General features: G+C 49.4%; 1 protein-coding gene across 5 annotated transcripts in view; it reads right to left on the minus strand.

Moving 5' to 3' along the window:
* Positions 1–620: 620 nt before the first annotated feature.
* The window catches only part of LOC140426738 (fibroblast growth factor 18-like), a 313,982-nt gene continuing 292,740 nt past the window's right edge, over positions 621–21,862 (minus strand). For all 5 annotated transcript variants that reach the window (XM_072511863.1, XM_072511868.1, XM_072511866.1 and 2 more), the window contains one exon: positions 621–1,537. In XM_072511863.1, coding sequence (XP_072367964.1) covers positions 1,271–1,537 — 267 coding nt within the window. In that variant the 3' untranslated portion in view covers positions 621–1,270. The remainder of the gene's footprint in view (positions 1,538–21,862) is intronic.

The raw sequence follows: 21,862 nt of genomic DNA on the forward strand, positions 1-21,862 counted from the left end.
CTGGTCTCTGGGTGACAGGATTCTCAACTCCTGCCGCTTGTCAATGGGATTTCCCACTGAAGCTACCCCATGCCACCAGGAAATCTGCAAGTCGGAGGTGCACTGCCAGCGAGAAAAGAGAATTCCAAAGGCCAGAGATTTCCGGCCCAAATTTCACCATGGTAACCATTGCCGATTGTTCACTAATGTTCTTTAGGGAAGGAAATCTACCGTTTTTAGTTGGTCTGGCCTAGATGTGACTCCAGACCCACAGCAATGTGATTGACTCTTAAATGTTCTCTGAAATGGCCCAGCAAGGACAATAAATACTGGCCCAGCCAGTGATGCCCACATCCTATGAATGAATAAAAAAGGTCTTGTGAAGGACAGTCACTATTGTAACGTAGGGAAATGTTGGATAATCTGTTTAATTGATGTGGATTGAGGGACAAATGCTGCTCAGGATGCTGGGGAAGAACTTCAAAACAACAACAAACCAAGAATCTGAAGATTATCGTACAGTTTAAGAGGATGCAGTTCGGAAATGTCACCAGCCCACCATTCACTGAAATCCAAGAGACAGCACTGACAGTTCATGTTAAAGATAAAACAAAGCAGGATATTTGGAAGACTCAGAGCAATGTTTTCAATATGCTCTCGCATTTAATCACTGAGGCAGTATAGTTTGCTTCAAGGGATCTGTATTATACATAGAGATGAAATAAATATTTACTCATAACATAGCTTTAACTGAAAATGAACGTCTCTCTTTGATGTATAGCAGCAATCTGTAGCACTGTCCAGAACAGAGGACAAGATACAGTCATATTTTGGAAAAAAAATAATTGTTTAGTTGCCTTCAGAAGCGCTTGAGATCCAAGAAGGGTTTCCATTCATTGTATTTCCTTGCAGAAGACCAAAAGACATCACCCCAGTTCCAGGCAAGTCAGACTTGTATATCCGTCTACTTTCACGATATATTCTTCTTTTCCTCTCGGAAAACTACCAATCTGTGAAGAGGGGCTGTCGGTTCCGTTAATTATATATTTGTGATTCTGTCTTCTCTCTAGTGTTGTTTTGTTCCAATTGCTCAAATTGATAGTCTTCCTTTAAATAAGACAGGTTGATGACATTAAAAGGGTTGGAACAAATAGGTACAACTCTTCCCTTCCCCAACACCCCCAACCTGTCATACAATATACAAAAATAGATCTTCCTTCTGTGTCTTATTTTATTAATAATAATGATGCAAAAATAATGCTCTGGGACAGTTCAAGGTCTGTGAGGTCCTCTAACTGGAATTCAATGGCCGTATTCGTTTAGTTCTTTTATTGACTGTGGTGAATTTAAATGGTGCCTGCGTCTCTCCCTGGATCTTAGGGTATCTTTTCATGAAATGCACTTCTTGTTGGTTTTGCTGAGTTTTGGGTCCTTTCCTCGGCCTCCCCTTTTTGGTGAAGCCTACGTACCAGCCCATATATTTTGCAGACATCAGGGCAGTATAGTTGTTTTCCAGAACTATCTCTATGAAGACGCACTCCTTGCTTCTGTCACTGAGCTGCATAAAAGGGAGAAATAAAAAGGAAATGTTGGCAGTTAGTGTTCTTCACCAGGGATGATTTGATTCCTTTCCTCCTTCCTGAGCCCTCATTCACTGCCCCACAGTGCTCAGACTTTGCTCAGAATGCTCACCAAAGGTGAGGACAGAGCCAAGCCAAGGCTGTGTAGCTTTTGAGTATTTGCAGCAGTACCCAGCAATACACAATAAAAGAGTGCGTTCACCTGAGCCTGTAACCCTCCATTCTATCATCCTACAGCTCATGGTTTTGCAGCAATGTAGAGACAACCTATTGTCTACTCTTCGCCTGTCTTTGTCCTCCTTCTGATGATGTCTCCTTCTGTGATGGCCACTTGATGATGTGTACGAGGCCATCATGCCAGATGGAGTGGGGAGGCACTTACTCTCACTATATCACATTAGTTTCAGACACCACCCAATTAGGCCAGTGTACCCACCCTCTGTTCAGCTCTCTACTCATGCAATCTTTGCCTTCTTTAGACTTTTGAGGAAGAGGTGGGAACCAAGTAAATAAATTCCAAAGAGAGAGACTGTAGATCATGGATAAAAGGTTAAAGAGAAAACCAAGATGAATAGCTACTAGTAACCATTTAGAGACCTCCTCATTGGCTACTTTAGTCGGTATTTTCCATTGCGATTCGGCCCCGTCTCCACTGCTAGCAAGGACGGAGAATTTTGGCGAGCAATTCGCTAGCAATCGATTGGGTTTGTCAATGGGATTTCCCATTGAAATCAACTCACGCCGCCAGGAAAGCCGCAGAGGCTTGCCAGCAGGAAAGGCTCCTCGCAGAATGGGGCACTATTTTGACAAGCAACCCCGAACTTGCCCCTCCCTTTCAGGACCCCAGCAATGCCACTCGGGCACCCTGGCAGTGTCATCCTTGCAGGCTAGCAGTGCCCAGGTGCCAGGGGAGTGCCAGAGTGCTTGTCCCATAAGACCATAAGACCTAGGAGCAGAATTAGGCCACTCGGCCCATCGAATCTGCTCTGCCATTCAATCATGGCTGATATGTTTCTCATCCCCAATCTCCTGCCTTCTCCCCATAATCCCTGATCACCTTATTAATCAGGAACCTATCTTTCTCTGTCTTAAAGACACTCAGTGATTTGGCCTCCACAGCCTTCTGCGGTAAAGAGCTCCACAGATTCACCACCCTCTGGCTGAAGAAATTCCTCCTCATCTCTGTTTTAAAGTATCGTCCCTTTAGTCTGAGATTGTGTCCTCTGGTTCTACTTTTTTCTACAAGTGGAAACATCCTCTCCATGTCCACTCTATCCAGGCCTCGTAGTATCCTGTAAGTTTCAATAAGATCCCCCTTCATCTTTCTCCCGGGCCACCTATAGGTCTCCAATGGCCTGTGAGACCCCCCCCCCCCAGGTGCCTTGATGCCTGGTACACGTTTGTAAGGACCAGCACCAAACAACGCCCTGGCGAGGTCTCCCAGGTACGGCTATTGGGTCCTAATTGCTGGTTGAATCCGGCGCCTGGGTATTTTAATGAGTTGGGCGGAGTGAGTTGGGTGATTCATCATCAGCTCAGCTCCTGGCTTGGAGCACGTGTGCTTTTCATCCGTTGCACCTGGATCCATTGTTATGGGTCAGGGTTTAGAGAACCCCAAAGTGTATCATGGAGTTCACCTGACCCACAACTTTTAATAGATTGTGGTATGGGGAGCACCCGACCCACTCTACAGGTGTGGTAGAGCAGAAATGGAAAAGTATTTTTTAAAACAAAACAATGTTTATTCTATGAACTCAAGTTAACCTTTTTAAAACATACAGTGAACATCTTAGCAACCATCAACTCAAATACAACACCCAAAGAAGACAACACTAAGTAATCCTTAATAACTTCCCGAACAACATCCAGAAGACAATAGAAACACCTTTTAACCGAAGTGCATTAGGTTTACATTCACCATTGAGAACATTTATAATTCTGAATTCACCAAATGATCAAGAGATAGTCTTTTCATGGCAGAGAGATCAACAGTACACCTGATCTATCTGGCTTCAGCTCCAACACTGAAAACGAAACTAAAACACACCCTGCAGCAAACAGCCTAAATCAAAAATAAATGCTGACAGACAGCCCAGCTCCACCCACTCTCTGACATCACTGCAGTAGTAAACACCCATTTCTTAAAGGTACTCTCACTACAGATATTTATATACACACCCATTTTATAAACACCCATTTCTTGAAGGTACTCTCACATGACACTCAGATTTCCTTCTATCTGGTGTTTTTACCACATAATTCACCTCACTTAATTTCCTTTCAATCTGATAAGGTCCACAAAACCTTGTGTTATAACCTGCCTACGTACCATTGGCTGGGGACTAATGACAATCCCACAATCCTGTGGGAATATGAGCTTCCCCAATGAGGGGGGCGGAGAAACCATTAGTAAACTCCTAGTATAAATAAAGCTGGCCGGTTCAGGAACCAGCAGGAAGGAGTATGCAGCAAGGGAAGTTACTGCTACTGTTATGTATATATGTTATTGTAAATAAATGTTATTACTTTGTATCATTAAAACTCGTGCTGGATTCTTCGTGGCCCTCACAAAACTGGCGACGAAGGTTAAAGTGAATAGTTGTCTACACTGCTGAAGCCACCTCCCTGGATTTTTGTTGGACACAGGTTGGAAGTTGTTTTCTATTATACCATGCCTCTGTACGGACGTTTGGATGTTTTTGATGCTGCGCTGGAAAGCTGGAACCAGTACACACAACGGATGCGTTACTATTTCCGGGCAAACAATATCACCAAAAACGAGCGGCAGGTGGTCATATTGCTCACCGCCTGCGGCCCGCATACGTTTGGGGTGATTAGGAGCCTTACGTACCCAGCTGCGCCGGACACCAAAACGTTTGATGAACTTGTGAATCTAGTGGGGCAACATTTTAACCCAACCCCGTCCACGATAGTCCAGCGTTACCGGTTTAATACCGCTGAGAGGACCCCTGGAGAATCCCTTGCCGATTTTCTATCCAGGCTACGCAGGATTGCGGAGTACTGTGACTATGGTGAGACCTTGTCAGAAATGTTACGCGACCGTTTGGTTTGCGGTATTAACAATGCGGCCACCCAGAGAAAGTTGTTAGCTGAGCCAACATTGACTTTTCAACAGGCCATTCAAATAGTATTGTCCCGAGAGAGCGCAGAACGAGGAGTGCAGGAGCTACAGGGAATGGAAGTGTATGCCTTGGGGCGCAACCCCTTCCGTCCGAAAACGTTCCCCCGCACTCCTGCGGTACCTTGGGTGAGGCAACGTCTGGACTGACGCCAGTGGCCGTCGGACATTCCTCCCCGAAGGGAGCCTTCTCCAGAACCAATGGATGAGGAGCCATGTCCGTGTCAGACTTGTAGGCACCGACTCTGTCGCGGACGGCGGTCCTGGGGGCGCCAGAGGTGCCGTCGTTCCAACCGAAACTGGGACCAGCCCAGGGGCCATAACTGGGACCAGCCCAGGGGCTGTACTTCCATGTGGATGAACCTGCGGGGACTACTCCTGAGGACGTGGAGACGGAGGACGACTGCCTGCAGCTGCATTGTGTGGCAGCTCCCCGTGTGGCCCCCATTAAGGTGACAGTATGGGTCAATGGCCACCCGCTTGAGATGGAGTTGGATACTGGTGCAGCGGTCTCCGTGATCTCCCAGAGGACATTCGACCGCATCAAGCAGGGTATACAGACCCTTACATTAAACGACTCACAGGCCAGGTTGGCCACATACATGGGGGAACCACTGGACATTGCAGGAACTACAATGACCCCTGTTGTTTATGGACGCCAGGAGGGGCGTTTCCCACTTATCGTGGTGCGCGGCCATGGGCCCAGCATGTTGGGTCGGGACTGGTTGCGCCATTTGCGGTTGCAATGGCAGCACATCCTCCAAACAGTTTCTGAAGGGTTGACTGAGATGCTAGGACGATACCCGGACATCTTTAACCGGTCCCTACTCCACTCCGAGGTCCCCACCTGCTTCAAGAAGACCACCATCATACTGGTACCAAAGAAGAACCAGGCAACATGCCTCAATGACTACCGACCAGTGGCCCTGACTTCAGTCGTAATGAAGTGCTTCGAGAGGTTGATCATGAAGCGCATCACCTCCATACTCCCAGAACGCCTTGATCCACTGCAATTCGCATACCGCTGCAACCGGTCCACATCAGACACCATTTCCCTGGCCCTGCACTCATCCCTAGAGCATCTCGAAAACAAGGACCCCTACATTAGACTCCTATTTATTGACTACAGCTCCGCCTTCAACACCATAATCTCAGCCAAGCTCATATCAAAGCTCCAAAACCTAGGACTTGGCTCCCCACTCTGCAACTGGATCCTCGATTTTCTGACCAACAGACCACAATCAGTAAGAATGAACAACAACACCTCCTGCACAATAGTCCTCAACACCGGCGCCCCGCAAGGCTGCGTACTTAGCCCCCTACTCTACTCCCTGCACACACACGACTGCGTGGCAAAACTTGGTTCCAACTCCATCTACAAGTTTGCTGACGATACGACTATAGTGGGCCAGATCTCGAATAACGATGAGTCCGAAGACAGGAGGGAGATAGAGAACCGAGTGGTGTAGTGACAACAATCTCTCCCTCAATGCCAGCAAAACTAAAGAGCTGGTCATTGACTTCAGGAAGCAAAGTACTGTACACACCCCTGTCAGCATCAACGGGGCCGAGGTGGAGATGGTTAGCAGTTTCAAATTCCTAGGGGTGCACATCTCCAAAAATCTGTCCTGGTCCACCCATGTCGACGCTACCACCAAGAAAGCACAACAGCGCCTATACTTCCTCAGGAAACTAAGGAAATTCGGCATGTCCACATTGACTCTTACCAACTTTTACAGATGCACCATAGAAAGCATCCTATCAGGCTGCATCACAGCCTGGTATGGCAACTGCTCGGCCCAGGACCGCAAGAAACATCAGAGAGTCGTGAACACCGCCCAATCCATCACACGAACCTGCCTCCCATCCATTGACTCCATCTACACCTCCCGCTGCCTGGGGAAAGCGGGCAGTATAATCAAAGATCCCTCCCACCCGGCTTACTCACTCTTCCAACTTCTTCCATCGGGCAGGAGATACAGAAGTCTGAAAACACGCACGAAGAGACTCAAAAACAGCTTATTCCCCACTGTCACCAGACTCCTAAATGACCCTCTTATGGACTGATTTCATTAACACTACACCCTGTATGCTTCATCCGATGCCAGTGCTTATGTAGTTACATTGTATATGTTGTGTTGCCCTATTATGTATTTCCTTTTATTCCCTTTTCTTCTCATGTACTTAATGATCTGTTGAGCTGCTCGCAGAAAAATACTTTTCACTATACCTCGGTACACGTGACAATAAACAAATCCAATCCAATCCAATCCAATGCCCGCTACCCGTTCTGAGACATCCTGGACCCTGGCACCAGGGAGGCAACATACCATCCTGGAGTCTCTTTCACGTCCACAGAAGTGCCTATCTATGCCCCTGACTATAGAGTCCCCTATGACTATTGCCCTTCTGCGCTTTGACCCTCCCTGCTGAACATCAGAGCCAGCCATGGTGCCACTGTTCTGGCTGCTGCTGTTTTCCCCTGATAGGCTATTCCCCCCAACAGTATCCAAAGCGGTATATTGTTCGAGAGGGGGACAACCACAGGGGATTCCTACACTGACTGCCTGCCCCTTCTAGTGGTCACCCATCTCTCTGCCTGCACCTGGGTGTGACCACATCTCTATAACTCCTATCTATGATGCTTTCCGCCACCTGCATGCTCCTAAGTGCATCCAATTGCTGCTCCAACCGAAACACGCGGTCTGTGAGGAGCTACTGTAGCCACCTAAAATGGCTGATTCCCTATTAATTTGGCCAAAACCCGATATAAAATGGCTAACCGAAAAGGCTGATGGGAAAAGCAGCCAACAGGACACAAACGGACAGCTGCAGACAGAATAGCGTATTCGGCTCTGGGGAAGTCGGCCCAGATCGATACCTACGACTATTAGCAGCACATCAACACAGACATCTGCAGTTTAATCGGCGATCCCCGGGAACAATTGCAACATATTAGCAATTGAATGCCGGGCCAGACCTCTCGGCGCCTGCAGTGGCCGAAACAAAGACAGGTGAACGACCACCCCCCGATCGAGGAATCGCCCCATTATTGGAGCATATCGAACCCAGTGATTGGGAACAAGTCCAATCGCTTGGGACTCAGGGTCAAGGGCCGCCCCGAGAGGCGGGAAGCCCCTGGGCCCTATAAATTGAGGGGCCAAGTTCAGATCGCTCTCTCTCCCTTCTTCTCCTGCTCGCAACCTTCGCAAGAACATCGACCAGAAACAGAAAGCCTGACTCCAGCGATCGCTACCCGATAGAGATTCCTAGCCATCGACCCGTATCAGCCTTTTGAATCCCGCAGGCCAGATCCAATTCGATAAACCATTCGTTTCCCTGACCTGGTGGGCCATCCCCAAAAGTTAAGTATTGGCCAGTAGTGGTAGGTTTTGATATAGATAGTAGGATTATTGTGTAAGTATTGATTGCTGTACATAATAAATGACCGTTGGTTTCAATCTTACTAAGCGGTGTGCTGACTTATTAATCATAATTCGAGCTTGAACCATGTGGCGGTATCAGAAAGATACCTGGCGACTCGTGCGCAAAGGTGACATTATCAGAGCTAATAAAACTAAGGCAAAAAAGAGCAACATAATTGGCGACTCCGCTGGGACCCGACATAGAAGTGGAAAACCACTCCGGGAGAACCCCAGAAATTTGAATAGAATCCAATTGGAAACAAAAACAAAAAAAACCCACAAGTGTTGAAGCGGTTCTGGTTAATAGTTCACAATTCGGAAGTGTGTGTATGCATGCATAACTAACAGGGTTATAAGGTAAAACTGATAGATTTTGTTGCGTCAAAACTGTCAGAAGTCAGTATTTTTGGAAATTAGCGCAAGCCATACCCGCATCTACGACACCACCTTAGCCACCTGTTCCAAATTTGAACGGAGCAAGCAGATAAGAGAGATGGCCATGCAGGCAATGCAATGCCTCATGAACCCCGAAGAATTCACGGTCGCACCGATCAGCAGCATTAAAGTGGGACAGTGTCTCATTTGGGAAGTGGAAATTCGAAAATTTCTACAGGGCAAAGGATGGCCCGTGTGGAGCGGTTTCTGTAATAATGACGACTCAGGTCCCGGATGTATAGGGCATACTTGGTGGGAGAACATGAGTGAAATTCATAAGAAAAGCTTAGAGAAAGCGCGCAAGCCGATGGCAATCGTGTCCTGTATGGCACAATTGCGAGGCACAGAGGAGGTCGTCACAAGAAATAGAAGGCATATATCATATGAGCAAAATCGATGTATGCGAGATGGAAAAAGAGAACCTGGAATTGAAAAGGCAGTTAGAAGCCAAGGACGAAGAGGTGGCTGACCCCAAACGGGGTCACCAGTCTTGTCTGGCGCATTTAAGCAGTTTTCAATCCCAGTATGAGGAGGCTTATCAGGACACGCAGCGTGCAGTCCTGGTTAAGAAAGAGACAGAGAAGCAGATGGAGACGCTACAGAAGCAATGCAGTGATCTCAAGGCAGCCTTGAGAGCGCTCCACGGTGCAACCACGGAACAAAGGCAGAGTACCTTAGACCATGCGAAGTGCCGAAAGCAAATTGCAGACCTACAATCAATGATTTTTGTCCAAAAGGGATTCCAAGACACCTTTGGGGAAAGTTTAGAACAGGAAGACGGCCCTGATTGGGAAGAATTGCAGGAGACAGCGCAGAGATATGTTCAGGGAACATCTGCGCAGGGAAAGCCCCAAAGGAGGAAAGCACCCCCACCCCCCACACAGCAGGTAATACAGGCTCCCATGAACCCTGTAAGAACCCACCGCACCGCCACAGCAGACGTGGCGGAAATCTTATATTCCACCCCCCTCACAGTGACGCAATTACGGGACGCGTGTGCCAAAATCACACCGTTCCTCCCCGCTTCAGACCCACACCATTTCTTTGCCACCGTCAAACACCAGGCAACCTTGTACGGCCTGGGTGAGAAAGAGCAGGCAAAGCTCACAGTCCTCAGCTTAGACCCATCGGTCGCAGCAGCCCTTCCCGACCCACAGAACGTAGGAGGAGGCCCCCTTGCAGAAATGCATACCGCGATCCTGGATGCGATCAGGTATAACCGGGGCGACCCCATAGATGGCCTAACTAAGTGCAGACAGAAAAAGTCTGAACACCCCACAGCGTTCGCAGGACGCTTGTGGATTCACTTTGAAGCCGTTTTCGGAAACGTAGACCGTGCCCATTTGTCCGCAGACAATATGGCCAAATGGACCCGCACCTTTATCTCCCATGCCACGGAAGCAGGACACAATGCCTGTAGTAATTATGACCCTTCGGAGGAGGCTCATAATGAGAAGTGGGTGGTCAAAAGATTGTCCCGCGTTTGGGAACAGTCGGCTCACAGTAAACCCGCAGCTAGAACCCCCGAAGAAAAACAAGCCGCCGCAGACGTGAAGGCAGTAAGAACCACTCTTCACAACCCCGCCTGGGTAAACGAGGGAAAGAGCAGCCCCCCAGCAAAACCGCAAGAATGCTACGATTGCGGACAATTGGGACATTTTGCCAAAGAATGCAAGGCCCCTAAAAAAACACAGAGAGCCCAACAGACAGGCACTCTCAATAAGAAAAAGGCAGAGCCCATACATAGCGTTAGCGCCCAGTCCGATCAGACAGACTTGACCGGAACAGACTGACTGTGTACAGGCTCCCCCAGTTGGGTCTGCGATACCCTTTGGGATAGGTCAGGATGACCCGTAGTCGCAGCAAAGGTTAGGGGACAGCCGATTAAGCTTCTCTGGGACACAGGAGGGTCCCGCACAACATTAAATTCCTCCACCCTTGGTAAGGACACGTGGCCCACTACAGCCACTATCACCCTCAGCGGCTTCACAGGCCACTCACAGCAGGGACACATCACAACCCCTGTACCCATCCAAATCGGAACCATTAATACAAAACACCCCATAGTGTTAGTCGGAGCACATTTTGGGGATCGACTTCATGAATTCTCACCATCTCTCTTTCGATCCAGTCAACCAGTGTGTCTGGAAGATGGCGAAATCCGCTAGAGCCCCCGCAACGCTCAATATAGGGGATTATATGAACAAAATTAGCGCAGTAGGCGAGTTTTGGTTCAACCCCACCACACTCAGCACGGACCGCCAGGTTAGGGCAGTCCTGCAAAAAAACAGGGCAGCATTCGCGACCCACAAACACGACTGTGGACGGATGACTAGTTCCGTACAAATAACAGGACCGGACCCTAGACCCCAAAAGCAGTACAGATTCCCCCTAGAAGCAGAGGGAGAAATCCTAAAGGTTATAGAAAGTTTATTAGAGCAGGGCGTCCTAAGATCGGTAGCCTCAACTAATAATGCCCCGATTTAGCCAGTGAGGAAACCCGACGGATCATGGCGCTTGACCATAGATTATCAGGAACTCAATAAAGTCACCCCCGTAGCAGCCTCCACCGTTGCAACAAGTCCCGAGACCATGCTCAAACAGGGACTCCATGCCCGATATTTCACGGTTTTGGACGTCAGTAATGGATTCTGGTCCATTCCATTGGCAAAGGCGTGCCAGTACAAATTTGCCTTCACTTTCCGAGCGCAGCAATACACGTGGACATGCCTGCCACAAGGCTTCCACAACTCCCCCTCCATTTTCCACCAACATCTGGCAAATGGACTAGCGAAATTTTCTCGCCCCGAATGTCTGGTACAGTATGTAGACGATCCACTACTGCAGACAGACACAAAGGAAGAGCACATTGAGCTTCTGTCCGAACTCCTGGAATTACTATATTCCATTGTCTGTAAAGTCAACCCCAAAAAGGCCCAGATATTGGAAGAAAAGGTGATATATTTGGGTACTATCATCACACACGGCAAACGCGAGATCGAGCACAAAAGAATTGACTCGATCGCCAAATTGCCCCTTCCCCAAAACGTTTCAGCCCTCCGGTCGTTTTTAGGACTGGTTGGCTACTGCCGAAACCACATTGACGGTTTCGCCAGCAAGGCAGCTCCCCTCTCAGATCTCTTAAAGAAAGGAGCCCCCTGGGAGTGGCTTCCGCAGCATACGGATGCTGTGGAATCATTAAAACAGGCGCTCATAGCCGCCTCCGCACTACAAGTTCCAGACCCGCTTTCCCCTTACGCAATAGAGGTAGCGACCACAGACCGCACCCTTTCAGCCGTGCTCCTGCAGGAACGGCATGACCAGCTAAGACCCGTGGCTTATGCCTCCCGAATTCTAGATGCTGTGGAGCAGGGATTTTCAGCCTGTGAGAGGCACCTGCTCGCAGTTTTCTGGGCAGTCCAGTACTTTTCATACATTACCGGACTGAACCCCATCACCATTTTGACCGAGCACACCCCCACCCAACTTTTACTAGACGGACAACTTAAAGACGGTACCGTCAGCCAAATTCGCGCTGCTAGGTGGACCCTTCTCTTACAAGGACGGGACATCACAGTCAAACGGACAAGACACACACATACTCATCGGACAATCTACAGTACCCCGGAAGCCCCATGAGTGTGAAATCATCTCGCCCCACCATAATACAGGCCCCTTTATCGCGAAAACACCCCCCAGAAAACTAGCCACTCCATCTCAAAGCCCCCCTCACCCGGACACGTGTGATCCCATTAGGATCTATGTGGATGGATCTTCCACGGTCCTGGATGGGCAACGCATAACAGGTTGTGGGATTTATGTGGAGGACGCGCAGGGACGCGCCCTCGAGGAAATCGCATTAAAATTACCCGGACACTGAGGCGCGCAGCAGCAGAGCTTGCGGCCATCGCTTACATTATAGACCACCCCGATTCCTTCCCCAGCCCAGCAGACATATATTCAGACAGTCTAGACGTTTGCAACAGCCTCACCGAATTTCAACCCCTGGGAAACAAGAGGATTTGTTTCCGCGGATGGGAAACCCCTCCCCTCTGCCCCATTACTCCGCCATATTCTGAAAAAAGCCAAGAACAGGACTTTTGGCATTATAAAAGTCCGCAGCCACCATCGTTCCTCCCCCCCTGGAAATGTAAAAGCCGACGCGCTGGCAAAGGCAGGATCCAGGCATGGGTATTTTTGGAAGCCCTCCAAAAGCGCCCCAGTGAGTGCGCCAGTGAGTGCAGTTCAGGTCACGCAGACTAGGATCGAAGATCTAGTAGGGGCCCAGAAGCAGGATAGCGCTCTCACTGAGATCGTGAAAGGGAAGTTTCCAGCCTCATACGAGAGGTACAGAAATATGATGACCACACATGACGGTGTGGTGTTGAAAGATACCCTTTATGTAGTTCCGAAGCAGGATCGGAACCAATTAATCTGTTTATTCCATGATGGTCATAGAACATAGAACATAGAATTTACAGTGCAGAAGGAGGCCATTCAGCCCATCGAGTCTGCACCGGCTCTTGGAAAGAGCACCCTACCCAAGGTCAACACCGCCACCCTATCCCCATAACCCAGTAACCCCACCCACCACTAAGGGCAATTTTGGACACTAAGGGCAATTTATCATGGCCAATCCACCTAACCTGCACATCTTTGGACTGTGGGAGGAAACCGGAGCACCCGGAGGAAACCCACGCACACACGGGGAGGATGTGCAGACTCCGCACAGACAGTGACCCAAGCCAGAATCGAACCTGGGACCCTGGCGCTGTGAAGCAATTGTGCTATCCACAAGGCTACCGTGCTGCCCCCCATGGTGTCATGGACACCAGAGAATCGATCCCACCGCAGCCCACTTCAAACAGCTTTGTTGGTGGCCAAATCTCAAAGAGGATGTATCCCATTACATTGAGAATTGCCTCATCTGCGCACAGAACAACCCAGATAGATCTGCCAAACAGGCACAACTCAGCCACACCCGACCCGTTAACGGCCCCTGGACTAACCTCCAGATCGATTTTATAGGTCCATTGCCCCCTTGCAGGAATGGCTATAAATATGTTCTGGTGGTCATAGACACTTTCACAAATTGGGTGGAAACATTTCCAGCCCGCACCAACACCGCGAAAACCACCGCCAAAATCCTAACCCACCACATTTTTACAAGGTGGGGACTCCCCCGCAGTATTGAATTGGACCAAGGTTCTCACTTTATGGGACGGGTCATGCAGAACTTCCTCACGATATTTGGCATAGCCCAAAAATTTCACATTGCGTACCACCCACAGTCGAGTGGTATTGTGGAGCGCATGAATCGGACCCTAAAAACCACCCTTAGAAAAATGGTCCAGCAGAACAACACCACTTGGGATTCTGTCCTCCCCTTTGCGCTGATGTTTTTGCGTAACACTGTTTCCACCTCCACAGGTTACACCCCACACACCCTCATGACCGGACGCCCATGAAAGGGACAGAATACTTGTTGGGTTTAGGCCTGACCAGCCCTGAAGTTACGGCCCTCACCCACGAGAAAGCCGTTGAGCAATTACTTGCAAACGTAAAAACGGCTCAGTTAGCAGCCGCTGTTAAACTGGGCACTAAAAGAAAACAGAGCAAGGCCTGTTTTGATAAGGCAGTACATGCCACAGAGTATAATATAGGACAACAAGTGATGTTGTCTGTGTATAAACCCAGCACATTTCTGTCTCCGAAATACTCGGGTCCGCACTCCATTACGGATAAAGTAAGCCCATCGGTATACAAAATCAAATACCAAAATGGTAAGACTGCGTGGTTTCACAGAAACCAGTGAAAGGCTTCTGGAGCACAGTCAAACCACGCCCACCACGTCATGCTTGACGCAGCAGACCAAACCTCGCCCACAGCCAACGTGACCACACCAACCCCCACCACGTCCAGCCCAGACACGGACTCGCCCCCGACTCCACCCTCAAAATTTACACTCCGCCCTGGAACACCCACAGCAGCAGCAGAGACAGCGACTATGACTCTGACGACAGCCACAGCACGCCTCCCTACTATCCTGGTCCCACACCCAGCAACTCCGAGTTCGACTCCAGTGATCCCTTCCTGATCACTTTCTTAAACAAACCACACCACCGACCACCGAATCACACAGACGACCCTGACTTTGTCCCCACACAACTTGACGAACGCCATTGGCACCGCAACAACTCCTACAGACTCGTCCGCAACGACGAAAGCAACCCCAACTCATACCACGCAGCCCTCTCAACGCTAATTCACTCCAGAATTTGGCACCCGGGAGAAGGTGATGACCTCGAGTCAGATCCCCAATCCGCCAACCACTTTGCGACCCTGTTCGCAACACAGAACTGAGGTGTCCACGTGATGATTTAAAGGAGACACTTGGGAAAAGTGTTGTCCTTCCTGATGGAACCTGCAGGATGTTTTATGTTGTTTGTATGTTTGTTTAAGTGTTGTTCGTCCAACGGGAGAATTTTTTCTCACCGTCACACACCCATTCACCTGAAACCTTTTAGCTCTTTCCAACGGACACCCACCGCGGCCAGACGCTTGTTCAGCGGTACCAACTTGTCCACAGATACCACAATGGTACCAACTTGTCCACAGATACCTGGTCAACAGACCAGATGCCTGTTCAGTGGAACTAGCTTGTCTGCAGACACTTTAGATGATACCTGTTCGGGTACCAGACGCCCATTCTCATTCGAGGGTAGAAGCACAGCACTAGCTTTTCAGCTGGTACTGGTTCAAGGCCAGATGCCCGATCTGATTTGACGGTAGAATCACAGCAGCAACCCCACCATGATGACTAAATTTTTGCCCGTTCTTGTCGGTTGCTCAGGCAGTGGAGAAACGGCATGAGACCCGCCCTGCCTGGGAATCCCCCGCTGGTCAAAAACGCTCGGGTAGGGGACATACGGTATTGGTAGCTGTCCTACCTGGGGACGCCATCCAATCTTACCCGTCACGGCCCATACGCACCTCATTCAACCTTTTCCTTTCAAAACAGTTTTATTTATTTAGGCGACCCTTGGGTTGCTGCCTCATGCTATTTACATCCAGGAACATTTGGATGATAAACTTAGCACTGGTCCACCATTGGGAAGTGTGCCGTGTCCTAACATTTGTTTTGAAAAATATATAGTGACCAATTATAAGGGTTCAATTGGCCCCAAGAAGGACAGACACACTAACATACCGGATATTATACCAAGGTAGTTACAGATACTATGCTTGTTTTACAGAACTCCAGAAGCTCCAGGACCGGAGGAAAACAGAACACAAGGAAAGAAAAAGAAAGAGGACAGCCATGAGGACTTCTTTCATCGTGATCAAAATTTTCATGATGAACATTTGGTTGCGCGGGAACGCAGACCCCATTACTCCAAACCCCCCTGCCGTTAATGTTTCACTGCCCCGCAGTACCGAGGGCCCAGTCACCAGCCACGCTGCATTATCCTGGTGTGCCAAGTTCATAACTTGGTACTCCCTGTCGTATGTCATTGAAGCACTATTAGCGTTGGCAATACTCTGCTGTGCAGTGCAGACTATGCGCCTCCGCAAATGGAGAAGGAGTGCGTACCGTGCTCAAACCCCGGTATATCGAATCCGATCCCCTATATTCGGGTATGACTAGACCCCAGAGACCTATGAAACCAGAATAATAAAACATGCACTTGCGTTTTTCTGTAAATAAAAGATACTTTCATTCACCTCGATGTTGAAGTGACTGTCAAACTTGAGGAGGACCGTCTTGAATTTTGATTTATCTTCACCATCAGCAAAGGTGAGAGAATTGAAAATGTGGATGGCATGTTCTCCGGCCGTGGATAGGAAGAGAGCAATCTTCCTGGTGTCTGAGGCAGCTTCCCGGTCTGTGGCTTCAAGATAGAGCTGGAAGCGTTGTTTGAATATCTTCCAGGTGGCCCCGAGGTTACCGGTGATGCGGAGCGGCGGCGGCGGGCGGACGCTGTCCATTTTGCAGGATGGCTGTATGCTGGTGGAAGGCAGATCACTTGCAGGTAGGTCTAAGAAGTTCTAACACCCCTCAACTCCTGGTATCATGTTGTATTGGTTGCTCTGGATCCGTGGAACACATACAGGCCACCAACACTTAAAATAGTACAACACTATTTTATTAAGTTAGAAACTGTTGAACATACTTTCACTGTGGGTTAACACGATGTTGGATTAAACTAAAGACCTATGCCTGTCCGAACCAGTCTATGCACTCAGCACATGGTGAAGATCTGTGCTGTAAGCTATAAGCTCTGTCCTTCTAAGAGGCTGCATCCTGAATGAGCGGGAACTCTGATGCCCCCTGTCTTTATAGTGAGTGTGCTCTAACTGGTGATTGGCTGTGGTGTTGTGTGTGTTGATTGGTCCCGCTGTGTGTCCATCAGTGTGTGTGTGTCTGCACCATGATATACTGGTGTATACTATGACACGCAGCATCTCATGGATGCCCAGTTTTAAATTCCCCAATCTGTTCAAAATCTAACCAGTGGCAGTGCCACACAGCACGACGGAGAGTATCATCAATATGAAGATGGTCCTTCTCCTCCACAAGGTGGTCACTCCTATCAATATGGCCATGGACAGGTGCATCTGTGGCAGGCAGGTTAGTGAGGATGAGGTTAAGTATGTTTTCCCTCATGTTGATTCCCTCACCATCTGCTGCAGTCCCAGTCTGGCAGCTATGTCCTTTAGGACCCGGCCAGCTCGGTCTGTGGTGATACTACCGAGCCACTCTTAGTGATGGACACTGAAGTCTCCCACCCAGAGTATATTCTGTGCCCTGGCCACCCTCAGTGCTTCCTCCAAATGGTGTTCAAAGTGGAGGAGTACTGATTCATCAGCCAAGGTGGGGGGTTCGGGGGGTGGGGGGGGAGTTGGGGGGGGAGATGACAATCCACAGGAGGTTTCCTTGCTCATGTTTGACCTGGTGACATGAGGCTTCATAGAGTCCAGAGCCAATGTTGAGAACTCCCAGAGCAATTCCCTCCCAACTGCACACCTCTGCCTCATTCATCTCTGCTGGGTCTGTCCTGTCGGCTGGACAAGTTATACCCAGGGATGGTGATGGTAGTGTCTGGGACATTATCTGTAAGATATTATTCCTTGAGTATGACTATGTCAGGCTGTTGCTTGACTAGTCTGGTGAAACAGCTCTCCCAATTTTGTAACAAGCCCCCAGATGTTAGGAAGGACTTTGCAGGGTCAAGAGGGCTAGGTTTGCCGTTGCCATTTCCGGTAGCGAGTTCAATGCCGGGTGGTCCATCTGGGTTCATTCCTTTTCGACTTTGTAGCTGTTTAATAAACTGAGTGGTTTGCTGGGCCATTTCAGAGGGCAGTTAAGAGTCAACCACATTGCTGTAGGCCTGGAGTCACATGTCGACCAGACCGGTAAGGACGACAAATTTCTTTCCCTAAAGGACATGTGTGAACCAGATGGGTTTTTACAACAATTGACAATGGTTTCATGGTCACCATTACTGAGACTAGCAGCAGCAGAGAGCAGGTCACGCACCCAAGAGGAGGAGAGATTCCTCCATTTTGTAACTGCCAGCAAGCAAGCAACAGGACTGTGTGAAGATAGAGTCATAGATGCTTACACGATGGAAACAGGCCCTTCGGCCCAGCTTGTCCATGCCACCCAGTTTCTATCACTAAGCTAGTCCCACTTGCCCGCATTTGGCCCATATTCCTCTAAACCCATCCTGCCCATGTAACTGTCGAACTGTTTTTTAAAGGAAAAAATTGTACCCGCCTCTATCACTGCCTCTGGCAGCTCGTTCCAGATGCTCACCACCTTCTGTGTGAAACGCTTTCCCCTCCGCTCTCTTCTGTATCTCTCCCCTCTCACCTTAAACCTATGCCCTCTAGTTATAGACTCCTCTACCTTTGGGAAAAGATGTTGACTCGCGACCTTATCTATGCTCCTCATTATTTTATAGACATCTATAAGATCACCCCTAAGCCTCCTACGCTCCAGGGAAAAAAAGTCCCAGCCTATCAGCCTCTCCTTATAACTCAGACCATCAAGTCCTGGTAGCATCCTCGTAAATCTCTTCTGCACTCTTTCTCGTTTAACAATATACTCCCTATAATAGGGTGGCCAGAACTGAACACAGTATTCCAATTGTGGTCTTGCCAATGTCTTGTATGACTTCAACAAGATGTCCCAACTCCTGTATTCAATATTCTGACCAATAAAACTTAGCATGCTGAATGCTTTCTTCACCATCCTGTCCACCTGCGACTCCACCTTCAAGGAGCTATGAACCTGTACTCCTAGATCTCTTTGTTCTGTAACTCTTCCCAACTCCATACCATTAACTGAGTAGGTCCTGCCCTGATTTGATCTACCAAAATGCATCGCCTCACATTTATCCAAATTAAACTCCATCTGCCGTTCATCGGCCCACTGACCCAATTGGTCAAGATCCTGTTGCAATCTTATACAACCTTCTTCACTATCCACTATGCCACCAATCTTGGTCTCATCTGCAAACTTACTAACCATGCCTCCTACATTCTCATCCAAATCATTAATAGTGGACCCAGCACCAATCCTTGAGGCACACCGCTGGTCACAGGCCTCCAGTTAAAAATCAATCCTCCAAACCTCCTTTGGCTAAGGTCGCCAAGCCAATTTTGTATCCAATTGGCGATCTCACCCTGGATTCCGTGAGATTTAACCTTTTGCAACAACCTACCACGCGGTACCTTGTCAAAGGCCTTGCTAAAGTCCATGTAGACAATGTCAACTACACTGCCCTCATCCAACTTCTTGGTTACAGATGGTCAGTTTGTAATAAGGAAGAGAGGGCCACAGACACAAACAGGCCAGGATCTCACAACTGAATCTGCTGGAGAGAGCTTCTAAGGAGAGTCCAGGGCAGGACAAAGTAGTGCTCGTGTGAGCTCCAGGGTCTCTGATGAACAACCCATTAAGAAGAAGCTGAAATCGGGAACAAAGCAGTATAAATAGGATTTCTTGAGGTTTGGCTTTATAATTGTGCCAATGCAAATCAGGGTGCAAAGCCCATGTGTGTTATATGCAGGGAAGTACTGGAAAATTAAAGCTTAAAACTCTCTAGTTTTCAAAGGCATTTGAAAACTAAGCATGGCGCGTTCCAGGACAAACCTCTTGAGTTTTTTTCAATGGATGCAGCAAGAACTTAAATCATCAGCTTGAAGTCCTTTGCAGAACTGTAACATTGAATGACAAAGCAAGTGAGATTGTGAGGAACAAGCAGGCCCCACGCAGTAAAGGTAGGCAATAATAGTTTGGAGTTCGGATGTCATGGGTCGTGAAGCTCAGTTGGCGTAGGTAGTGAAGGTTGGCCGGTGTGGGTCCCGAAGGAGGCCGGTTGGTAAAAGTCGATCCCAGGAAAAAAGTTTGAAAAACACAGCTGTACACCACTGTTTCCTAAAATTCAAAAAACATCATGGGCTAGATTCTCCGTTTCTAAGACTATGTGTTGACGCCGATGCAGAATTTGTGGAGTTCCATGCCAGCAAAACTGGTGCCACACCTGGACCGATTCCCTACTGTTAAGGGGCTAGCACCGGTGCCATGTGGAACACAATCGATTCTAATGAGAAACGGTTCCGGATTCGTCGGTTTCGTGATTGACACTCAGGAGGCTGACAAGCTGCAGTCGCATATACACATTTCACTCCCCACACACACTATCCCAGCCAACAAGATGGCAGCGAAGCGAGCAGCCCCAAAGTTCATGGACACAGAGCTGGAGACCCTCCTGGACATCGTGGAGGAAAGGAGTATTACCCTGTACCCCAGCCCGGGAAGGAGACTGCCAGCCGCTGTCATTTGGCGTACCTGGGCAGAGGCGGTCAGCGCCATGGGCACTCGTCCAGACCAGCTAGCAGTACCGCAAAAAACTGCATGACCTCCTCAGGGTGGTCAGGGTGCGAAGGCATCACTGTGCCCCTGGCACTATCCCCCGTCCCACACATCCGTAACCCCACCCCCCACCTGGAGGGCAGGCAAACTCCCATTCTACACCATATACCGGCATCCGTACCGGCTGCCATGGCCAGGTGCCCTGGACACTGTGGCCACTAGCTACCCACCCCCAGGATGCATGCGTCAGACTGTCTAACACTGTTGTTTGATGTTTCCACCCCCCCCCCGGGAGCAGGAGAAAAGTAGAGGGGGACCGCCGGACCTGCGGCCCCTCACTGTGGCTCAGCAGAGGGCCATGGACGTGGTCGGCGGCCTAGAGGAAATGGTGGTCGTCGAGGTGGAGTTCGGCCATGGGCGAGGAATTGAGGCCCCACTTAGTTGCGCTTCCCCATGTGTCAACGCTACCCCCCCCCAACACCACCCTCATCCCCACGCCATCCCAACACCACCCGCACCCTACACCACCCTCACCACTCCCCACTCCACCCACACACTCACCACCCCCCGACCCGCAGATTAATCATGCCTCTTGTCTTGTGTCTTGCAGCACCTGCTGATGATGGGGCGGGTCCATCTGGTGTGCCCCTCCCCCAGCCAGGCCACTGCCGGAGCACCCCAGTGAGCCGAGCAGCGACGCTGAGAGCAACTCAGACACCAGCCCTCTGCCCGAGCCTCAGGAGACCCCAGAACTCGAGTCAGAGGATGACAGTGATTTCCTGTCACAGCTGTCTCTAACACCCTCCACCATCCCAGAGACACTCACTGTGGTTGGGTACTTTAATGAACAGGCTCCTGGGACACTCTCTGGTGCTCACCATACAGTTGGCCTAGTACAGCAGGTGGATCTAGGAGTGTCCGAGGGGCCGGACGGCAGGCCGACCCCTAGCTGCCGTCCAGGTGGGTTTTGGGCTTCTGGGAGGGGCAGTCCCAAACGGACAGTCCTAGCAATCATGGATACGCAGTCTCAGAGCCAGGGACAGCACTGTTGCTTCACAGCTCCAGGGCCCCTGTTTCGATTCCCGGCTTGGGTCACTGTCTCTTCAGAGTCTGCACGTTCTCCCCGTGTCTGCGTGAGTTTCCTTCGGGTGCTCCGATTTCCTCCCGAAAGATGTGCTGTTAGGTAATTTGGACATTCTGAATTCTCCCTCTGTGCACCCGAACTGGCGCCGGAATGTGGCGACGAGGGGCTTTTCACAGTAACTTCATTGCAGTGTTAATGTAAGCCTACTTGTGACAATAAAGATTATTATTATTACAAAGAGTTGTCGGTGAAAACCCAGCACTTGCAGGTGCAGTTTGAGGAGTCCAACCGCGTGCAGGAGTAGGAGGTGATGCCGACCATGTGCGCCACCCAGGG

This window comes from Scyliorhinus torazame, chromosome 7 (assembly GCF_047496885.1).
Source record: "Scyliorhinus torazame isolate Kashiwa2021f chromosome 7, sScyTor2.1, whole genome shotgun sequence".
Taxonomy (NCBI): Eukaryota; Metazoa; Chordata; class Chondrichthyes; order Carcharhiniformes; family Scyliorhinidae; genus Scyliorhinus; species Scyliorhinus torazame.